General features: G+C 39.7%; 5 protein-coding genes across 5 annotated transcripts; 1 reads left to right on the top strand and 4 right to left on the bottom strand.

The window, feature by feature from the left end:
- Positions 1–162, bottom strand: CTAM01_12192 (uncharacterized protein; the record flags this gene model as incomplete). The annotated part of the gene is made up of 1 exon (XM_060528199.1): positions 1–162. A coding segment is annotated over one exon (162 nt), but the record flags the coding sequence as incomplete, so codon positions are not given.
- Positions 163–5933: 5771 nt separating this feature from the next.
- Positions 5934–6679, bottom strand: CTAM01_12193 (uncharacterized protein; the record flags this gene model as incomplete). Its single annotated transcript, XM_060528200.1, has 2 exons — positions 5934–6407; positions 6497–6679. The coding sequence occupies 2 exons, from the start codon at positions 6677–6679 to the stop codon at positions 5934–5936; spliced, it is 657 nt and encodes a 218-aa protein (XP_060377101.1).
- A 1641-nt stretch (positions 6680–8320) lies between these two features.
- Positions 8321–9289, bottom strand: CTAM01_12194 (uncharacterized protein; the record flags this gene model as incomplete). The annotated part of the gene is made up of 1 exon (XM_060528201.1): positions 8321–9289. The coding sequence occupies one exon, from the start codon at positions 9287–9289 to the stop codon at positions 8321–8323; it is 969 nt and encodes a 322-aa protein (XP_060377102.1).
- A 1624-nt stretch (positions 9290–10913) lies between these two features.
- CTAM01_12195 (uncharacterized protein) lies at positions 10914–12342 on the bottom strand (the record flags this gene model as incomplete). Its single annotated transcript, XM_060528202.1, has 6 exons — positions 10914–11259; positions 11319–11701; positions 11757–11824; positions 11886–11922; positions 11976–12157; positions 12216–12342. 6 exons carry the CDS (start codon positions 12340–12342, stop codon positions 10914–10916), a joined length of 1143 nt encoding a protein of 380 aa, XP_060377103.1.
- A 2365-nt stretch (positions 12343–14707) lies between these two features.
- Positions 14708–15165, top strand: CTAM01_12196 (uncharacterized protein; the record flags this gene model as incomplete). The annotated part of the gene is made up of 2 exons (XM_060528203.1): positions 14708–14977; positions 15046–15165. The coding sequence occupies 2 exons, from the start codon at positions 14708–14710 to the stop codon at positions 15163–15165; spliced, it is 390 nt and encodes a 129-aa protein (XP_060377104.1).
- Positions 15166–16445: the final 1280 nt, after the last annotated feature.

Below are 16445 nucleotides of genomic sequence, written 5' to 3' on the forward strand. Positions count from 1 at the left end.
CTAGTTAGTTTTATAAAATAAATTTCTAAGCTTAGTAATAAATAATAAAAGATAGTAATTCTTTTTCGTAATTTCGTTAAGTGTTTTATAATTAATAATAAGTTTTAATTTTTTACCCTTTTTTAATATAAAAAATAAAGGGAATCTTATAGGAGAGTTCGATAGTTAAATATATCCCTTCTTAAGTTTCTTATTAATATATTTATTAAAATACTCTTATTCTTTTTAATTTATTAAGTATATTAAATAGAACTTAGGTTATATTCTTTTTTTAAATTTGATTTTTATATCTTAATTACTATGTTTTAATAATCCTATTTTTTTTTTTTAAGTTTTATAAATAGTTTTATATATATTTAGTACTCTTTAAAAATAGTTTAAAGTTATTACGATCCTTAATTATTATTATTACGTACGAACTTTTTAGAGCTTTTTATTATTTTAATAAAAGCTATATATCGTACTTATTTTTATTTTTTAGGAGTTATTAAAAATCCGTTTAAACCCTTTTTTTTTTTAAATTGTTTAGTAATTAGATTTTTTTAAAAAACCTAGTTAGTAATTTAATTTATCTATAGGTTATACTTTTATAATTACGAAATTCTTAGGATAACGTTAATATTTTTAATTTTTATAATATTATATTATAATTATTTTAGTTAATTATTAAATATATATTAAGAGGTATACGGTTTTTTAATTAATATATTCGTAATTATAGTTAACTCGTTCTCTTTTTACTATTTATAGTTAATATAAATTATTTTTTTATACTTATAATAAGTTAAGTTTATTTACTATTTTTAGTAAAATATAAGTTTTTTTATGCGCCGCTATTAATAATAATATTTAGTCCTTATTCGTAAATATTAAAGTTAATTCATAAATATACGTCGTTATATTATTAAGTTATATATAAGAACTTTTTTTTTATTTTTACTTTTTATTATTCTTTTATAATTAGCTTTTTTAGTTTTTTAATATACGCTTTTTTTATTAAGTACTTTACTTACGCAGTTTTTATTATTTTTTTTTATACTTTAGCTTTTTTAACGTAGTAAATTTAATATTAATTATATTTATAGTTTTCTTATTTTATATATTTATTATTAAGGTACTTTATAAAAAAGCTAAGGTCTGGGCTAAATATTACTTTATCGTTACTATTAAGGCTTAGTAATATTTAGCTAGGTAATTAGTCTTTTATATAAATATCTTTAATAAGTTTATTATTACGTTTTTGTAAATAAAAACGGCTATTTTATTTATATATAAAGTATTAGAGGTATTTATTATCTAAGTATTTTACTTAAAATAATTCTTTATAAAAAGGGTCCGTAGGGTTAAGTAGAGAATAGTCTTAATTTATATAGGGGGTTATTATAACCTTTTTATATTCTTTAGTCCTATAGAACTAAATAGTTTAATTATTTTTAAAAAAGTAGATATATTTATACCGTAGTTCTTTATTATCCTTTTTAGAGCTAGTATTATTAATACTAAGTAGTGCTTTATAATCGATCTCTATTTAAGTACGTTATTAAGTAATATTACGAAATTCGTTCGAATTATAAAGTAATTCTATTTTATTAAAATAAAAAGAGCTAGGTCCTAGTTTAATATCTTTTTTTTTAAAATTAAAATTAATTTTTTTTTTTATAATTCCGAAGTTAAGAGTTAGTTTTTTAATTATTTTAATTTTATTTTTATATAAGAGGTTTTTAAGCTATTCCTTAACTTTATAAATAAATTTTTTATTACTATTTACTTTTCGTATTATATAAATAGACTTAGTTAGGATTTTATTTAAATCGAGTCTTTTTTTAAACTTAGTAAATTATTTCTAATTTATATAGTTTTATTATACTATATAGATAAGGCTATTTATAATTTTTTTAGTATTAGGTCCTTTTTTTTTAAATTTAAGGAGTTACTCCTTTATATTAGCTAAGAGTTTTTATTTAATTCGACTTTCGAGGAGGTAAAGTATATCCCTTATAATAAGGTCTATTTTAACTTTTTTTTTTATATTTTTATAAATTTAAAAGAGCGTAGTAATATATTTAATATTATTTTCTTTAAGAATATAGGGTTAGTAAGCGAGTATCTTTTTTTCTTTTATTATTACTACTAGGGTTTTAATAAATAGTATAGTATTATATCTAGATCGTTTTATATTTTTAGGTTACTTAGGGTACTATTCCGTTTATTCCTTATTATTTTAATAAGTAAAATAGTTATTATTATAATAAGCTATTTATAAGAATTACTTATAGAGTACTTCTTTATTTATAATATTAACCCGTTTTTTTAAAATAAGGTAATATTAAATATACTTAGGTTATTAATAATCTCTAGTTATATATTCTAGCTTATTATAATTATAATATTTAAAGTCTTTTTTTTATTATGGTTCTTTACGTTTAGTAATATTAAAGTTTATAAGTCCTCTATATTATTTATAGGACGTACTTTATTATTATTAGTTTTTTAAGTTATTTTAGTAATTACTTAGTAGTTTACTATAGTTTTAGTATTTTTTACTAGAGTTAGTTTAAGGACGTCGTATTTCTCCCTTTTTTTTATATCGTTTATATAATTAAATATTAATTTTAATAGCGAGCTCGACGTATTATAAGAATTTTATTAATATTTTTATTTTATTAAGTTCGTTTTTAACTTTATTTTTTAGTCCTTAATAAAACGAAAAAATATAGGTTTCTTTAATAAAATTAAGTTATATTATAAGTTTTCTAAACTTAGTAACGTAATATAAAGCGGACTTAGTTTATTAAAAATTAGCTAAGTCTTTTTTAATTTATTACTTTTTATTAGGATTTTAAAATAGAGATTTAAAGGCGCTTTAAAATCTTATTATATTATTAAAAATATTTATAGTTTCTTTTTTATAATATAATAAATAATTATTATTACTAAAGAACTTTTTTTAAAAAAGTTCGAATTATTTTAAAGCTCGTTCTCTAAAGAAAGTTATTACGTAAATAACTTACTTAGTTTTATTATAGAAGTTAATAATATAAAATATTTAATAAGTTTTAATTTAAATTAAAAATCCTTTAAAACGTTTAGTAGTTTTATTAAAAGTAATAAGTATATTAAGCTTAAGTTTTTTTTATTTATTTATAAGAGTTTTAATAATATTAATAATAATTTAGAGGGTTTTAACTTTTTATTCTAAGTCGTTTATTTCTCTTTTTTTAATCTTTAAGTTAGTTATAGCTTCGTTAATTATATTTTAAAAAGTAATAATATTTTTATTATTCTTAGTTAGAGTTATAGCTATTTAAGTAGAGTTATTATTAAAGAGCTCCGTAAGTTCTTTATTTTATTTATTACTTTTTTTAATAATACGTTATATTTTTTTATAATTTACCTTTTTAAGAACTATGTTATTATTAGAATTATAAGTAATATTAAGTATTTTATTATCCTTAACCTTAGCTAGCTCGCTAATTAAGTTAATAAGTTATTTAAAATTAAATAAAGGGGTACTTAGGGTCTTAGAAAATATTATCGTTCGTTTTATTACTTAGTAAGTTTTATAAAATTAACTTATTAAATAAGAGTAATTAAAGTATTATAACTAGTTAGTTATAATAAGTATATTAATAAAAGTTAAGGCTATAAATACTAAGTAAATAGTATTATAATCGTAAATAGCTTTTTTAAAACTATATTTATAAGTTATAAAATAAATAAGGCTTTAGTAATTAATTATAATTTTATTAAAAAGGGTTTTTTAATAAAAATAGCTAAAAGTAATTATAAAATTTAATATTAAGTTAATTACTAAAGAAGTTATAAGAAGTCTATTTTTAAGCCCGGCTTAAGTCTATACTATATATAAGTCTCGTTTTTAAATATATCCTTTATAATATTCCTATTTATTATTATTTAATTATTTACTAAATGGTTATCCGTTTTACTTATTTATAATTATCTATTTTACTTATTTATAAGCGTCCGTTCTTTATTTTATTATATAATTATAATTACGTAACTTATTTATAGTTCTTTTATCCCGAGAGGAGTTACCCTAAGTCCGTACTTTTATATATATAGTATAATAGCTACTATAAGTCCTATGGGGCGAGGCCCTGGCCTTATTATATGTATTAAATCGTAATATATAAATAGCTTTAAATAATTATAAAGCTCGCTAGTTTTTTTAAAAATTAACTAGTTAATAATAGAGGTCGCTAATACCTAGTTAAGTAATTTACTAATATTACTAGTTATTTACCTAGTTTCTATACCCCTTTTAAATAGTATAATTTATATAAATAGGATTATTAAATTAAGAAGTAGCTTAGCTATATTAGGTAGCTATAATTTAGTTATTTTTTACTTACTTTATATATTTAATAACGTTAAATTAGCTAAATAAGCGAGCTAATAATAGCTTAAAAAGTACTACTTTTTAATAATAATAGAATTATTTACTATATCCTCCTTACTAAGCTCTTTTTTATAATAAAACTTAATAGGCCCAAAAATAGCTATATCTAATAGCTAGAGAATATAAGAAGTATATAGTAATAAAAATAATAAGTAGACGTTATTTTTATAATACTCTTATATAAATTCTATTATTATATAACTCTTATACCTATCTAATACTAATAGTCGAGGCTAATTTAGCTTACTAAGCCCCTTAATAAGGGGGGTCTTAGTCTATAATAAAAATACTTTTTTTAGTTAATAAAAAGTAATCTCGTCAGTTGTCTAGCTATTATTTATTATTATAAACTTCTAATTATTATAAGTAATAAGTTAAAGAGGGAACTACTACTATTAAACCGACTTTCCCTTATAAATAACTAGTAATTTAATAGCTTTATTATTAATAAAAATATATTTAATAATTATTACTTAAGTACGCAAACTAAGCTCTTTTTTTTATATTACTATAGCCTTTATTATACCTAAAACTAGCCTATTAGCTCCCTTACCCTTTATTATACTAATCTTATTTATATTATACTTATTAACCTATTTAATACTACTAATTTTTAATATATTAAGTAATTTAAACTATAATTTAATTATATTAATAATAGCTCTATTAATATAGTATAAATCTATTAAACGACTTTTCTAAACCCTTATTAATAGATTTTTTTTAATAAAAGCGTTAATCTATCTCTTTTTAAGTAGTTTAGTATCCCCCTAGAATCTTAAAACTTGCTTAGTAAATTCTCTAACTTATTTATAAGTTAGTATAATATTTAAATAATACTAGATTTAAATTTATTAAATTAGCTAGTCTTTTTATTATAAAAAAAGCTTTTAAAACTTTATAAATACCCTTGCCCTTATTTAATAGCCTCTTTTTTAACCCTAAAGTATTATCTTAAGAACCCCGAACTTAATCGAGGCCCTTTTAATAAAAAAACCGTTTTTAATAGTATTAAATACTTATTAAAGCTTATTTTTAATATATAATACTATTACTTATTAATTAGTATATGTGCTAAAAAGGAATGCATTTGGACGATTTTTGCAATTATTATATTAAATTATAAAATAATAGGTAGGGTTTTAATATAGTGGCTGGGAGGGATTTTTTGGGGTGCCCAAAAGGGGGGGGTGCCCAAAAGTGGGTGCTTTGACTTATGCGCCAGATATTACACGCGTCTGTGAAGCAGTGCTCTATAGACAGCATTTGACGCGGATCCTTCACGTTTTCCTCGAGGTACTTGGAACAGACGTTTAAAGATTTTGTCTCACAATATGTACTGAACCAGTCGTAGAGATATAGAAATTGTTTGACTAAATCAAGCGTATCCAAAGTAAATATTCGGTAATGACTGTGCTGATGTACCAATCATAATAAACCCCGATTAGATATCAAACGCTGTCAGACGATTTTCAAGCATCTGAAGACGTTGCCGGACCACCTTGATCCGGGTCTAAAGCGACACGAGAGAAGTAAGAGCACCAAGCATGTTGATGATCTGTCCAGAGTACGCAGTGACACAAGCCTGAATAGATCCACCAGGGGGGATGATGATAGATCCCGAACCGACCTCAGAGTCACCGCTGCGGGAGACACCGATCCGCTTGCCACCAAGCTGGTAGTACACCTCCCTGGGGTTGATGCGGTTGATTCCACCAGCATCCATGACGTCGACTTCGAATGTAGCCTTGAGGTTACGCTTGCCATTGTTGTTCCATCCGGCGCTGCAAGTGGTGACTTGGCCTGGGTTGGAGAAGGTGTTGGCGACCCAGGTGTGGATGTTGGGCTTGTCGACGCAGGTGACGTCCCAAGCGCCCTGGCCAATCTCGTTGTAGCCGTGGAACTCGACGCACCACTGGTTCTTGCCACAAGCGCCGGGGAGGCAATAGAGGATGTCGGCGTGGGAGTTCTCGGCCATGCAGGAGACCTGAAGCTTGTTAGCGTGCATCCTCTAGGGCGACGACCTCTGCAGACAAAGGCAGACGCGGAGCTTCGTGCTTCAAGCTCTCTCTGAACCACGTTGGCAGGGTTCTCATTCTGAGAGTACAACTCAATGTTTCCCAACTCGGAGAGCTCGATATCCTGAGTGGTGGTGGTCCACTCAGCCCGGCGTTCCAAAGAGTCAGAGGGAACGGCTGCGAGGGCCGTCGGCAGGACAGCGGCCAACAGAGCCGCGGATTGGATGAGTTGGAAATGCATCTTGATAAATGGAATGAATGACAGTCGTTGTAAAGAGTGATGACGAGTGAGTGTGGTTGAGAATGAGTGGATGAGAAGGCTTGTGAGTTGTCTGGCAGGAGAGTTGATTCCTCATGGCTTTCCGAGATGCTTTATACTCGACTTGAGGCGGAGAAGCCGGAAATCATCAACAAAATGCGGTTCTTCATGATTGACATTCACTCATGCAAGTGGACAGCTCCATGACTTACAGTTTGAAGCTATCTCGAGACTTGGGTGGAGTTGATAGGTCTTTTTGCCGGGGGCCCGAAAGCGAGGAGGTTAGGTGCACAGCTTGGTGGAATAGGGTATTTTCGCCTAAAGACAGAGCAACTTCTTAGAGTTTGACTATGTTGCTCCATGGACAATCTCGTGAAGCCTGTGAAAACCAAATGTCGTCTTGCTCATTTACAGAGACCCGGTGGAAGCTAATGGCGACCGCATGACTACGTTCTAGCCATCTCTAGACCGACTGTACTCGGATCCCCTGCATAGAATAAACTTTCAACGCTGCTGAAGAACTTTTGGCTATATGATGGATCTCATGAGGCTCTCCGAGTATTTGGCGATTGTGATAGAACAGGAGCCTTACAAGTCTTTTGCTAAGAGAGCCGTGGTGGTCTTTCCTGTACCCAAGAATACGCAAAGTATCTTTGTTTTCGCAAGGAAGCCGTCGCCTCGTGTCTGAACTTGTATTGTACAAGGTTGCCTTTACGAATTTTCTACCTCCTGAAAATTAGTCAAGTACGGAGTTCTGGACAGCGTTAACCAGAGGGTATTAGGACTAGCTTCATATATTTACACTTATGCTAAGCTTTCAGCTAAACCTCGGAAAGACGTTACATGACTCTCGTCATGCACCGAATAGGCAACACCCAGGCGACATGGGCCTTTTGAGGCATTGTACACGCCAGTAGAATTTCTTCCAGCGTTAGGATCATTATTCGGTCAATTCGGTCCCTGAGTAAACCTTCGTGCTTTCGGCGACCTCGACTACTACATCGCGAGCGTCACGCCCAGCGCACGGTGACGTTGGTCTCGAACCGCCCCCGTAATTCCGCAGAGCTTAGTTGAGTATCATCTTTGAATCTCGGTGTCTATAGATACCCCGAACTTCATTATCATCCTATGTGCTGAGTAATTATTGCCCCGGAACCTTACTCTCCTTTTCTGCTGAGTTCTGAATACCATGGCGTGGGTTGAGTAGGCTTCCATCAGTGTTTGGTGTGAAAGCTGTATACGGGAATAGGGGCACGTCTGTCAAAATCTACTCATTGAAGTGGGGGGCATAGAAGGAGTCACTGCAAGAGGTAAGGGTTGAAAATTTGATTTTATTCAGAATCGACAAGTGGCTGAATGCTATGCTGTGCGGTGGAAAGATACAGACAAAAAATGAAAAGATCAAAGACAGCGAGCTCAGTGTCATTTTTACACGAGCACACAGCTGTCCTACCATAACTCCTGAATTGCAACAGAATGCAGAGACCTGGAACCAACCCACGTGCATCGATCCCGGTGATGCCAGGCTAAATGAGGGCGAGTCCACTCCGGGGGCACGAGCGCTTTGCCAAAGAAATCGCAGTCGAGTTGCGAGTGGCGCGCGGGGATCCTTGTTAGGACTTGCTACGAGCCGTCACCCGACATCGTCCAGGGACTATCAAGCTTCTGGGCAGTAATTTTATCAGATTTGGTCCCTGTCGTCAAAGCTCCACGGGTTTCAGCGGAGGTTGGCTCCTCATCAGAAGAATAATTGAAAGAAATAGAAGAATCAGAGGCGGAATCCGTTGTCAGCTCAGGCGTGTTATCGCTAAAATAATCTGGCGACCCCAAGAGCTCGGAAACGAACTGCAGGGGCGCGAGTCGTGCGCTATACGTGCTGCTGCTGTCGGACTCATCGCCCGAAGGGAGCTCGTCTAGTTCTGGGGAGCAAAGAAATTGCGCGAAAGATTCATCTCGGCCGAGTTCGGCTAGAGATAGGTCGAGGGCGAGCTGCACATCATCGTCGTATGAGATCTGCTGGGGTTTGGACTTGCGCGCCCGCTTGGCAGGACGCATGGTGTACTCAGGCTCTGAATGGTGATTAATGATATCGAGACCGAAAGCAGGACCACGGATATGCTCATCGTCGTAGAGAAGACCCAGCCGATACAGCTCTTCGATGTCGGGGGCGTCTTCCGGGTAGAGCCGGGCTTTCGTTGTGCGAGGATCCCGGAAGGCATCTTGTCTCTCCAGGGACGGCGTCCGACGGTGCTCGCCCGGGAGTTTGTGGCCACTAGAGGCCAGGTTGCGGCCCTCGGCCGCCTCGTCAGTGCGCCATTGCCGTGTAGAGCGGTGAGTCTGGCCCCGACGTGTCTGTCGGTGCTGACGGGTCCGTTTCTGGTGGTTTGCGGTGAGGACGAGGTCGAGGAGAGGAAGCTTCTGATCGGCGAGCTCTCGGTGCAAGGCGATGGAGCCGTCGGGGTGGAAGTAGGCGCCGTTGTAGTGGGCGCGGGGGCGCGGCCTGCTGACCTGCGAGGGGCCGGGGGGCAGGTACCGCTGACTGAGATCTAGATCTAGGGCATCGCTGCAACTGCTGTGAAGTCTTAGACCCATGCTGGGCAGAAGGTGGCTTTATATACGGGGGCTGTTTCTGGTTGGAGTTTGCGTGTGGCGGGTGGTGTAAGTTAGGACCGGAAGGGAGATGTGTCCTAGGAAGGGCGTAGAAAAGACGTAGAGCAAGTCGACAAGGGGTCTGACGCAAAGGTGCGCGCGGTGACTTGAGACCGGTCGAAGATGATGGTTGTAGTATGAGACAGATGCAATGTCGATGAACAGCAGAGATATAAGTACATCTAGACAGATTACCTCGACGTTGTGAGGCGAAACTGATAATGTTGGCCTCCGACGGGTGAGTTGGGCCTGGCGTAGGCTGTAACGCGTGGGCGCCTTCGCTCATCCCTGTAGCCGGCCTGCAGAACGCTCCCGAAAGCTTAGTATTAGTCCAACTTGGGGATGTTCAAGGGTCCTGATGGTGGGTTGCAACGGCCGCTGATTGGGGACTAAGTGACTGATGAGAAGTGAGTCATGCTTGGCGATGATGAGGGCGCAGCGCGTGCTGTGTTACCTGGCAGGCTGACAAGTGACACGACGTGAGATGTTGCGTAGTGCTTCAACTTCCCATTGCCCTGGTACATGCCTGCCTTTCCTAAGACTCGCACATGGAGTAGAAGAGGCGATGGATCTCATGCCGCATGTTTCTTGCCTTGTTTCTAGAAGCTCCCGAGACACTCATTCCCAGCGAAGTCCGAAAATTGGCAAGGCGGCTATCAGTGGCTACGGTGGGCAGTGGGTAGCCGAGACCAGGGGCAGTCATCAGCGCGGAGGTTTGCCTCCAAAGTTTGCGTGCCTTGACAAGTTGGGTTCTGAAGAGACCACAATAAGATAACCCCAGCGAATGGTTCACAGCATGGCAGATGATTCACACTACATAGATGAACTGGTGAAACTGAAAGGTGGTCCCGAATACTACCAAGTAAGTTCTTGTTCCATTCATTCCATTCGTCTTAGAGAAACCCAACGAGCTGGTTGACTCACGGCACGGGGCTACCGGCGATCAATTGGGTTCACTGCATGATCTCATCCCGGTCGCTAATGCAGCATCGCGATGAGATGACTCCCACATCCCTGACTCGATGAACATCAATACACGTGGATAGATATTACGAGCTGATGAACTTTCAATTGGACTTGATGATTGGACAATCGATTCTGCCCAACACATGATTTAGGGTGGTAAGGCACGCAACTAAGTGCGCGGACATGTCGCCAGCACTTCATATGGGACTTTAAGCACTCATCCCTGGTCCACTTTAACGTCGACGACGCAACACAGACAGAGCTTCTTCAACATCTGATGGAACGTCCAAGACCCATGTCACTTCATGTGATATTTGAAGTGACGACGCGGGGCGGACATCACATGTGCTTGTACTGGCAACAAGCACACTTCACACCATCGCTCATCTTTTCTTGCAATGGTGAAGTTGTGAACACAGTACCATGAAGAGATTTGTCTTGGCCTGTTGATCAAAGGCAAGCTACGCCACGTCCTTGCCGGATATCGTGTCCAAGCATCAATATGTGCCACCGTTAAATTACTTCTGAACACAAAAAATTTTCAACGTGAATTTCAGAACATGACAGCATCTAGTACCCTGTTCAGCAGTAAAGAACAATCTCAATGAATTGAGACTGATGGTGACGATGCCGAAGCAACCTGAATCGATGAGCTCTCTGTGAACGACTGCTTGGTCGGACTCCGCTTGTCGAGGAAGATTTGAGAACTGGGCCGAGTGCGAGTGCCTGAGTGACTCATGTTGGAAGCAAGCGTCGTCGACAACTGAATCACCTTAGACGGCAAAGTCTTTAGCAGTTGCCAGACGTTGGGCATACACGCGACCACAATGCCAACGCCAAGCTCTACGTAGGCCCAGAGAACGACAGCCACAGAGTCAGCGGTAGTGTTGAGCGAGGTTGCGAATGCGATGAGTGTCTTGATACGCAGGATGCTGACGATAGTGAGGCTTCAACTAGTGTTAGTCGACGATGCACAATGGGGGTGGCATGCAGGGGTCGAACTTACAAGACACCGACCAAGAACATAGCCATGACACCAATCTTCTTCTTCCTGTTAAGCTGAAGCTTGTAGATCTGAGTGATCGGCAAAATAAGCATGATGATATCGAGAGTGATGTTGAGTGAGACGTGGCTCAATCCGATCCTGTTTAAGTCGACGCAGTGGCCTTCGTGCGCACCATCCCATCCATTCCAGAAATGCGAGAACGGCTGGCATTGCGCGAAGCATAGAACCACGTAGGATAGCACCACGAGCATGTTGAGGATCTGCATGAGCCACAAGATGCGGCGGAAACCTCGGTTGGGGAAGATCTTCAAGAAGAAGAAGAGGATGGACGCTTTAACGACGCCTAGGCCGATGATGTAGAAGAACTCGAGAACAAAGAGGAGCTGTGACATGCTGAGTATGCTGTAAAACGCAGTCCGAGAAGTTGGTCGTACTTACCTTGAGAAAATAGGTAATCTCGTAGTCATGTAAAGTCCAAATGTCTTTGCCAAGTCCTGCCTTCACGACTGAAAATGTGGTGTTAATTCCCAAGCACCCAATGACTCTCTCTGATGGCGACGAACTCACAATAGAACAGTTCCACAAAGAAACCAATGAACAACGCCTATGGGGCAATTAGAGAGCTAGAAAATCAAGGAGAGGACGATAGTCGCTCACAAAAGCAACGATAATCACAGTGTCATCTGCGCCCCAGGCAGAGAGCTTTGCAATCTTGGTAGCCATCCTCATCATGATGAAGATGATGCCGATGGCAGTAACGACTCCACTGATCAAATGAATGTTGGAAGTTTGGTCACTGTACGGGAAGCCACAATTCGACCATGTTGCATTGGTAACGACTACTACGCCGTCAGCTTCGCCACGTTGACGAACAAATGTGTTTCCGCCCGGACTCACCCAGGCTCTCTTGTATCGTGCATGTTGATTGAATACAGGGCTGCACCGCGGCGTTGAACTTGGAATCGACGCAGAGGCACGCTTGATCCGTGGGGGAGCAGGTTGTCGAGGGAAGGGCTTTAACCATGCAAGTGATCTAGGGTGAATGATAGTCAGCCAGATGAGTCCTTGGCAGACTCGTAATGTGGAATCATGACTTACAGCGCAACTGGGAATGCCTTCCAAGCTGAGTGACTTGGCAGCCACCCCAAGGCCGCCAAGGCTTACCAACAGAACAGAAACCACGCGAAACGAATGCATAATGGAGGGCTCTGTCCGAATGGAAGTTGAACGAGACGGAAGCTTTCAGGGTCCCTCCCACCAACAATCGTTGACAGCAAGGGATCCAGGAACAAGGCCAAGACACAAGGTAGAGAAGGATGATTTAAAGAACGTTTCCTGCGATCAACAGGAGGAGAAGCATGGATGACGGACCAACGCCACAGCTCGCCGTTTGTCCAGCTCTTCAACCATTGAAGGGGCTACGTTCCCAAGCTCGCATCGAGGGCACCACGGCAGATGCAGGGGCCGCATCGAAGCATCAGCCCTCTTGCAAGGCCAGGCTCGTCGTGGCTTGATATTTCATTGTTCGTCTTGCTGCTCGCTAGAGGGGATCTAGCCTGTCGATCTGGGCCCACGCACGGATGCGTTTTTGTATTCGCGGCCACCGGATGAGGGATCGCGTTTGACACCAGTGCCGTCGCTTGGGGAAGACCCAATCATGGCAATCGTAGACCGTCATCGCTACGCCTGACAACGGATGGAAGGAACAGATTCCTATAGGGTGATGGGGGACGGCTAAAAGGCGGAGGCAGCAATCCGCGCCCGGGACGCATCTTTATCAACGCCACAGACAATGCCTGGCTGCCTGTGCGAATGACACAGTTGACGCGAGTGTGTGCCATTCCATCATAGCTACTCAGAGACTGCGAGAAAGCCGACTGAATATAGCGTAAGCCAATGGGCTAAGCGAGGTACCTAGTGCCATCAAGCCACAGCGGTTGATTAAAAACTCAGGGGGGTGCAACTGCATGTGAGCTCCATGGGTAGGAAGAACAACATTCCTTCATCGGTTGGCCCGTTTGATCTTTCATGTCTCGAAGCATTTGACGCCTCTGAGCAGTCCTCAGGAAAGACAATCGCCACCAGCGTTTCCCTCTCACGTTCCTGGAGACTGGAAGAAAAGAACAATATGACCAATCTCGAACGAAAACCATGAAAGACCGCATGCAAGACATTGCAAAGGCCTTTGCGTTCATACCGCCCCGGGCGAGCTTTCCTCGGGAGCCGGAACCTTTGTCTCCACTTTCGGTTCCGGATGCGGGACAGAAGCAACATGTCGACCGATGGTGGCTGGGTTCATCCGGACATGTTTGGTGTCGTGACCATGCGTGGGTTCTAGAAGGACTACCGATCCGATCGATCTGCAGCGTTTAATGACATTTTAGTCGTGTAGGTATTCGAGCCTCCCGATGTCCGGAAACGTCGGGAGAGACATCAAACATGGGAATCACAGCTCATCGGCCGACAATTCCCGGTGACTAGATTGAAATTCTAACAGATGCAGTTGCGAGTTTAACCCGCTTCTAGAGTTTGGTTTCTCACCCGCCAATCGCCCTTCCCAGCAAAAATAGACGTCTCAGCCAAAAAGATGTTTTGGTGGAACCAATTGACGCGACGACGTGTAAAGCAATTTGCTCAACTAAGCAGCAATTTTTTCATCACACGATTGAATTGGTTGAGGCTGGGCCTCGGCAAATATTCCCACCTACCGAACTCCTGGTTCCAGAAACCTAGACATCTTCAGGGCTGAAGGTATAACAAGTCTTTGATGCAGCCATCCGCTGAAACGATGCTAACCATGCAACGCTCCAGTGCTCACCAACTACTAATTGTGCTGCGAGTTGCGAGTTGCGAAATGTGATTCAAGGAGTCGTTCTAGTACGACAATATAATGACCGAGCGGTGTTCCCAGGACTCGTGTGAACTGCCCGCCGCTCGACCCGGTGTACCCACTCCCGATTTAAATGAGGCGGATGCGATCGAAGACTCCCCTGTATGACTTCGGAATGCCGCGGGCCGTGAAGTGTTCAAGTCGTTGACATACGCAATGGGCACCATGACTCGTCCCAATGGCATTGATCATGGATTTTCTGGTTCGGCTGGTGGGCAGTCGAATTTTGTTCCGGGAACGCCGTCAGTGCGCTGTGTTGATCAACGTCGTTTCGAGGAACTTTAATCAATATAGAGTTCAAGTCATATTAGTCCAAACACCTCAGGGGCTACACTGCCGTTGTACAACAATGTCATGAGCATGTGGAGCCGTTGCGGAAGATGAATCAGTATTTAGACAAGTGGCGACTTATAACTCACGAGAAGTTGACAAGACTCACTCAAATCAGCTACAGTCAACTCTTACCCATCATTACTCGAGACTCTACAGACAAACCAAAATGCATATCTCTACTATCTCAACCCTGGGCCTCCTCCTCAGCCTCCCCTTGGCTGCCGTTGCACAATCGCGATGCCAATCGGACACGATTACCACCGATAAAGACAAAGAATATAGCGCAGCGGTCAACTTCGACAGCGCCTCGAAAAAGTACACCGCAACAGTGCCGCCTGGCGACATGTCTCTTACCATTCCTGCCTTAAGCATCACCAACAACGGCGGATACAAGCGACTTTTCTGTCTTGCCAGTGAGCCGGACAGACCACGATCTGTCAGTTGCTTTGCACTTGAGCCAAAGTCGACTTGTGCCTTGCCGGATTATTACGGTGTACCCTTCAGACTCGACACCTACCGTCGTTGAAGGATGACAACTCTAGTGTTGACACTGAGAGTGCTATCGCATCTCTATGTGCTACGGCAGATTTCATCGTCACCGCACACCGCAGAATAAGACAATGATACGGCATACGTCTACGGAGTTATTGGGTACTGGCGATTATCGAGATTGCACTACATCTAATAGAATTCTAAAATAAACTTTGAACCATGGATAAAATTCCCTCGCTTTGCCAAATTTGAGAAGTGATTGTTGTTGATCAAATATACCTCTACAAATGTATTTACTCAAGTATAACACTTCTCCCGATACATACACAGTCTAATACTTCAAACCATGCTTCATTCAGCGCGAAGTCTCTGAGTCTCGCCAGGCATATGTGTAAGTAGATCAGGTATCGATTAAGCTTACTGCAAGAAATGCCCAGTCTACAATGGTCGGTGTTCAAATTTCGCTCTTTGCTCGAATAATTCGATCTGTATCACTGAGATTCAGCAAGGCGTTTTCCGTATCAGGATTTCACTTGCAGTGACGCTGTTGAGCCTGTGGGCACTACATGCGAAGCAACTGCCTAACAATTACCACAAAGATTTTAATTGTTTGTGGCGCTGGCAGAGCCCGCCACCAACCTCAAGCTTCCTTATATTTTGGAACATGCCTCAATGTGGGCTAGTGTGGCTTTTTCACTTTATGCACTGAGTTGGTTTCCTACAGGCAGCACAACTAAAGTCTCACAAATGAAAAATCAGCTTCACCTCTTATAAAGTCTTGTTCCTAGTGATAGTTACTAAAGGTATTAAGTCCTAGAGAAATGACAGCATTCTACCTTCGTAATCGGTTAAACGCTTCTTCCGCGAAAGATCACCGATGCTATGGTTCTTGACCAGCATTGTTGACAAAGCAGTCAACAACAGAAAGATATGAGATCAGTCAACAGTTGCATGCTGTAACCTGCGAAGACGAGGAAGAAACGTTATTGCAGCAAATTTATTGCTTACGAATCAGGTATCGGCTTTGCGCGAGGATCTGGTCACGGACACGGCATCCGCAGACGGACAATGGCGTTCCATGTCCGAAATAGAATCCGTACGGACGGGCTACTCCGGCGGCAAAGATATGTCCGCAGGTTTAGTTCCTTTCTGCCCAGAAATAAAGTTCACCCAGGACCACGAAAGTGTGTTGCAACACTGTCTGTTAAAAGATCTGCTGAGAAATCAATCTGTTCTCGATTCAGGATAGGGAATCTAGTAACGTTAAATCTCTTATCTGTTCTGGCAGTTGTTTCCTGCAGTGCGTTTAAGAATCAGCTCAGCCCCTACGACTGTAAAAGATGGCCCAGATTCGTCTTACATCTAATCTCTGCTCATTGTACTTACCGAAACTTGGGACAAAGGAATGGCCA

The sequence above is a fragment of the Colletotrichum tamarilloi genome, assembly GCF_030869305.1.
Source record: "Colletotrichum tamarilloi strain Tom-12 chromosome Unknown Scaffold_73.1, whole genome shotgun sequence".
NCBI lineage: Eukaryota > Fungi > Ascomycota > Sordariomycetes > Glomerellales > Glomerellaceae > Colletotrichum > Colletotrichum tamarilloi.